Source organism: Macaca nemestrina, chromosome 10 (assembly GCF_043159975.1).
Source record: "Macaca nemestrina isolate mMacNem1 chromosome 10, mMacNem.hap1, whole genome shotgun sequence".
In the NCBI taxonomy this organism is placed as follows: domain Eukaryota; kingdom Metazoa; phylum Chordata; class Mammalia; order Primates; family Cercopithecidae; genus Macaca; species Macaca nemestrina.
In genome coordinates this window covers 127,102,472-127,108,311 of record NC_092134.1, presented here as the reverse complement: position 1 = coordinate 127,108,311, position 5,840 = coordinate 127,102,472, and the positions used below count along the sequence as shown (strand labels likewise).

At 39.2% G+C, this 5,840-nt stretch overlaps 1 protein-coding gene across 1 annotated transcript; it reads right to left on the bottom strand.

Moving 5' to 3' along the window:
- Positions 1-978: 978 nt before the first annotated feature.
- Positions 979-4,961, bottom strand: MG (matrix Gla protein). The gene is made up of 4 exons (XM_011741491.3): positions 4,801-4,961; positions 3,289-3,321; positions 2,050-2,125; positions 979-1,360 (listed from the first exon to the last, which is right to left on the bottom strand). The coding sequence occupies exons 1-4, from the start codon at positions 4,859-4,861 to the stop codon at positions 1,219-1,221; spliced, it is 312 nt and encodes a 103-aa protein (XP_011739793.1). The 5' UTR covers positions 4,862-4,961; the 3' UTR covers positions 979-1,218.
- Positions 4,962-5,840: the final 879 nt, after the last annotated feature.

Below are 5,840 nucleotides of genomic sequence, written 5' to 3'. Positions count from 1 at the left end.
AACTGTGCAAGCTAGAATTTGGTGGCATATCTTAAAATAATTAAAAGAAACATGGCAACTTGGGATTCAATATACAGTGAAAATATCTTCCAAGAATAAAAACAAGCATACAAAACGTAAAGAATCCTGCAGACCTGAACTATAAGAAATGTTAAAGGAAGTTCTCAGGCAGAAAGGAAATGACACCAGATGGAAAGAAGAGTGAAGAAAACAGGAAATGAAAACTACATGGGTAAATATATGAGATCTTTTCTTTCTTTTTTTTTCTATTTTTCTGTAGAGACAGAGTCTCACTCTGTTTCCCAGGCTGGAGTGCATTGGTATGGTCATGGCTACTGAGATTACAGGTGTGGGCCACTGTGCCTGGCCTGGGATATTTTCTTATTATCTAAACTTTAAAAGAAATTATTAAAATTATTTAAAGCATGAATAATAAACATGTAGCGTGGAACCTATAGCAAATGTAGAAGTAAAAATATAACATATGTAGAAGTAAAAAATAATTGAATTGTTTAGACTATTTACATATAATGTGATTATTGATATAGTTAGGTCTATATTATTGACAGTTTTTGCCAATTGTTTTTTATTTGTCCCTTTTGTTTTCTCTTTTCCTTTCCCTCCTTTTTTCTCTTCTTCTAGATTATCTTGATTCAGAAACGTTTTTGACTTTGATGCATAAGAGATGAAAAAACAAATGAAGTGAGCCCTGTATTTGCCACAATTTGAAATTGTGAAATAGGAAACGGGAAAGTCCTGGAAAAAACATACCAGATTCCATTCACGGATTCCAAAGTAGAGAGGGTTTAGAGAATTTATGGCTGGGTGAGTGCTTTCCAAACTTCCGTCTTTTCATGTAGTTATTTTTCTAATCAATACTAGATATGAGATGAAAAGAATCTCCTATTTTGGGTAAGGTGGGCCATGATTTAAATATCTCAGTATTTTCCCAAAAGAAACCAGATTTACAAGTGAAAGTATCACAACAGAAGTTTATTATGGAACAATCACATATGTTGACTCTCCTTTGACCCTCACTGCAGTGCACTTTCATTACTTATCAATGTGGGGGTGGGAAAAAGGGGTGCAGCCAGACAAGAGAATATACAGGAAACAAGCATTGTATATGAGTCTATGTATTTCAGTAATGCTGCTACAAGGGGATACAAAATCAGGTGCCAGACTCCAGAAAAAGCGAGATTTTTTCTTCCCCCAATCTCATTTGGCCCCTCGGCGCTCCCTGAAGTAGCGATTATAGGCAGCGTTGTATCCATAAACCATGGCATAGCGTTCGCAAAGTCTGTAGTCATCACAGGCTTCCCTGTTGAGCTCGTGGACAGGCTTAGAGCGTTCTCGGATCCTAGAAAGTGGAAAAAGAGGCCAAAATTGAGAAACATAAAGTGGAAAAATAAGAAAATGGAAAAGTAGAAGAAAATATTGGAGAGACTTTCTCTCCATGCCCACCTATATTAAGAGATATTTAAGGAACAGGGAGAGGCCGGGGGTGGTGGCTCAGGCCTGTAATCCCAGCATTTTGGGAGGCTGAGGCGGGCGGATTGCTTGAGGTCAGAAGTTCAAGATCAGCCCTGCCAACATGACGAAACCCCGTCTTTACTAAAAATACAAAAATAGCTGGACATGGTAGCACGTGCCTGTAATCCCAGCTACCTGGGAGGCTGAGGCATGAGATAGTGCCACTACAATCCAGCCTGGTCAACAGAGTGAGACTGTGTCTCAGAAAAACCAACCAACCAACCAACCAAAAAAACCAGGGAGGGAAGGCAGAACAGCGGATTTTTTTTTTTTTTTAAATGACAATAGAAGTTTTCTTTCTGTCCTCCTTTCTCTCCTCCTTCCCTCTCCTTTCCAGCTCTTTCCCCAAATAGTTTTCTAATAATTCAGTTGTTTTCTGTATATTGTTTTTAAGTTTTTGATTTTAAAGTACAATTAGGAATAATGTATATAATGAAAAACCTGTTTCCCACTCCAATTCAGATCTGTGATCTACACTGGGAAAAATGAGCGCTCCTCATGAAGTTTGTCACTGACCTTTCTTGGACTTTAGCTCTCCATCTCTGCTGAGGGGATATGAAGGTATTTGCATTTCTCCTGTTAATGAAGGGATCTTAGAACAGAAAATAAATAAATGCAGTTTTAGTGACACATAGCTGAAAATATTTCCATGAATATTCTTTGACCCAAATATATTTGTAAGTGCCTTAATTTCTGCAACTCATATAAACAGAGATTGACAAAAATGAAAGGAGGATATAAAGTAGATTTCATTAACTTCCTGATCAAATGAAATCAGTAATCAATCTATGTGTCTTAGAGACTTGTCATATGGACTTTGTTGGTTTTGCCTTTGGACGATCACTTTCCTTTTCTTAATTTCTGTATTTCTACTTGGTAGGTTTTAAATTCCTTTTGAGGAGAAATTCTCTGTCCTGAGGATTTATGAAGCATAACTCTAGATTGCCGGTACATGAACAGTTTAAACACTATAAAAATAATGAATAAATTAAAAACAAGAGTGATGTGCCATTTCCTCCTATGCTCAGTCTTTTATAAATCCAGCTATTCAATAGCATTCAGCTGGCTAGGTATGGTGGCTCACGCCTGTAATCCCAGCACTTTGGGAGGCTGTGGTGAGTGGATCACTTGAAGTCAGGAGTTCGAGACCAGCCTGGAAAACATGGTGAAACCCTGTCTCTACTAAAAATACAAAAATTAGCCAGGCATGTTGTCATGCACCAGCTACTCGGGAGGCTGAGGCATGATAATTGCCTGAACCTGGGAGGTGGAGCTTGCAGTGAGCCGAGATCACACCACTGCACTCCAGCCTGGGCGACAGAGTGCATCTCAAAAACAAAAACAAAAAAAGCAAAAAAGCCAAAAACCCAAAAAAACAAAACAGCACTCAGCTTAACGTGGCGCCTGTGGTCTCCCAGCTGACTTGGCGTCCAACTCTGTGCTTTACCATTTGTCATTACTCCTCGTTTTCCATCTGTGCAGTTGACATGGTGCCAATTTAAAATTTCCAAATGAGATTTTATGGCTTCTGAATATGTTGCCTGTGGCTTAAATCCCATATTGCACTACTTCAAGCTTAAAAAATTGCTCCTTTGGCAATTTTTATAGTCATTAGATTTAAAACTTTACTTTAGTTTTTCAAAAGAGGCCCCCTTTTCCCTCCCTGTTATATATCTTACCATCTTGTTTATTTAAAAATAGGGAGAGGTTCTTTAATGCAAGAGATTTAAATAAAGAATTTAAATATACACTTACAAAGTTCATAAGATTCCATGCTTTCATGCGATTCTGGAATTAAAAAAAATTCGTTATATCACTGCTTAGCAATGATTCCTTATGTCATTATTTATCAGTTTAGACACTGTAATAGTTTAAATATAGGGATGGAAGGAGAGGAAAGAGTGTAAAAATGTGAAGAATATATTTGGCAGTGTGGTTATTACAAATTTCAGAAATTTGGGATTTGTGAGGTTTTTCTCTAGCTCTGGCCTTGCTGTGGATATCTCTGTATTTTAGTTTCTCTGATGTTGAAGGAGGGAGTGGCCATTTTCAACTAAAATTTCCCAAGGGCTGTGACGTCTTCAGACAAGCAAAATAAGACACTTTAAGTGCTGTACAGAAGTCTCCAGAGAACCTTCTTCTCTGGATTATTCAGAGGCTGTTTGAGAACAGGGTCAAAGAGGATTAAGAAGGATCCAGAAGACAGCCAGGTTTCTCCAGGCAAGAGAACTACAGGGCAGCTGCTCTGCTGGGCTTACCAGGACAGGTTTCTAAGAGGGTTCCGAAAGCCTCTTAAGAACCTGTGTAAAATTGGCAGCCACAGAAACCACTGGCTCCAGCTGACAGCTCACCCTGGGCATGATGCCAGTTCAGAGAGAGAACTGAAACAATATCAAAGTAGAAGTTTTCTTCTTTCTGCCACTCTCCTGAGCACGGCAGGTACATTTTGGAATAAGAGGCTTCTATTAATATTTGCCAGCAAGTGAATTTTTTTCAAAAGTTAAAAAGAAGGTGAAGAAATCAAATCCTCTGATATAGAAAATTTGTGAGTATAAGAGTGAGAAGCATAATCTTTGTTTGTTAATGTGATTTAAATTTAAAAACTGAAAATATTCACATAATTGAAGCAAAAGACTGAAATAAGTAAATAACTTTGCTTCGGATTTCCTTTTATAAGCTTTGAACAAATGCAGGTATATTTAACAACATATAGGAAACAGGCAAAATTTATTTTCTGACAGCAGAAGTTACGAAAATGATTATTTTCTAAAATTGTTTTGATGTAAAACTTTATTTTAAAATTCATTAACCGAACAAACATCATAAGTTCATGATATTGTCCAGTCCCTAGAAAGGGCTATACTTAATACTTCACATGAAAATTGATTTTCTCAAAGGCAAGTGGTTTAAACAATGCCCTTAACCCGTTGATACCAAAGTCTAAATAAATATCCTTAAAAACGAGGATGCAGGGGGCTGGGAATTTGATATCTTCTTTCTGAAAGATCTGAGTTTCTAGATATATAGAGACTTACCACTGAATGGGTTTGCCTGTTAAGTTGCAGAAGACTCTGGATATTTAGGATATAAAAAAGACTTAATAGAACAGATCAGTTTCCGTGGAGACTGGGAAATGTGAAAGTAATGGTACTTTAAGATTATAACAGAGAAAGGGGGAAGAAGAGGAGGAGGGAGAGGAAAAATAGAAGTAAGCCAAAGTCAGAGGCAGAAAAGTAAATACAGAGAAACGGTAGAAACGTTTCTCACCATAACACGAAGTTACCACCACTAAGGCGGCCAGGATGGCGAGAAGGACCAGGCTCTTCATGGTCTCGTCCTGCAGGTCAGTCTCAGGGTCTTGTGTAGCAGCAGTAGGGAGACAGGCTCCTACAGGATGTTAGTGGAAGGCTGTGAGGTTTTTATAAGAACCAGAGCAGTTGGGAGGGGAAGAACCAGTGGGAGAGGGCTGGAGAAGGTGGGGAAGGGTTGGCACTGAACTAGCATTGGAACTTTTCCCGAACAGTCATTCCTTCCAGATATTATCTACTCTGAGTGGGCAGTTTTCCCTCACTCCTGGACCTGACTGTGCTACAGCAGGATGCTGCTCTGGTGCAGAAGTTGTGGCCATCGTATGCTTGGGGACAGACCTGGACAAAAGCCCACAGAGGGAGTTGCCACGAACACATGATCTACCCTCCTGGCCAGGCCTTTTGGGTTTGGTCCACAGACAGAGCCCTAGTGTTCTATTTGTTACCCTGATTGATTGATGAGAGGTTTTGGTGGGGAGAAAGGACTTCACTTTCTTTTCTTTTCTTCTTTTTAACCTTTGCCTCTTCTTCAAGGAGGACTTCACTTTCTATGCTGATTATAATTTAGACATCTTCCCAGTAAATCCTAGACAAATCTATCAATCCCAGACTAATCAGGCATTTGACTGGGCATATGCATCTTTGGCATTTTTCCAAGGGTTCAGCAGGGTGGAGATATCCAATGGCCCATGAGTTCTGTTTCCTTAATCGACACCGTTATAACTTGCCCATTCAGTTTTGTGACGTTAGTTCAAACCTGTGACCTAGTCCTCTCTTAGGCAGCGAATCAGTGGTGGAAAGTGCAACAAGGATAAGCGGACACTGTTCTCTCATTCCCGAGGGCATTATCTCGATAATTAACTAACTCGATAGACTTTTTAGTGAGTGGCAGATGTGCTAGGTGTTGTGGGGGATGTACAGACAAACAAGACACCTCCCTAAGGAAGTAAGTAATAGCTACTCACTATTCACTTTGCTCTTTCACTGTAATGTATTCTC

What these genes read in the sequence shown, in the direction of transcription:
- MG (XM_011741491.3), bottom strand. Translation starts at nt 4,861, where the DNA reads ATGAAGAGCCTGGTCCTTCTCGCCATCCTGGCCGCCTTAGTGGTGGTA. An exon ending in GGTGGTAACTTCGTGTTATG is followed by an intron (nt 3,322 to 4,800) that starts GTGAGAAACGTT and finishes TTTTAATTCCAG; the next exon opens with AATCGCATGAAAGCATGGAA. An exon ending in AGAGCTAAAGTCCAAGAAAG is followed by an intron (nt 1,361 to 2,049) that starts GTCAGTGACAAA and finishes TCCACTTTCTAG; the next exon opens with GATCCGAGAACGCTCTAAGC.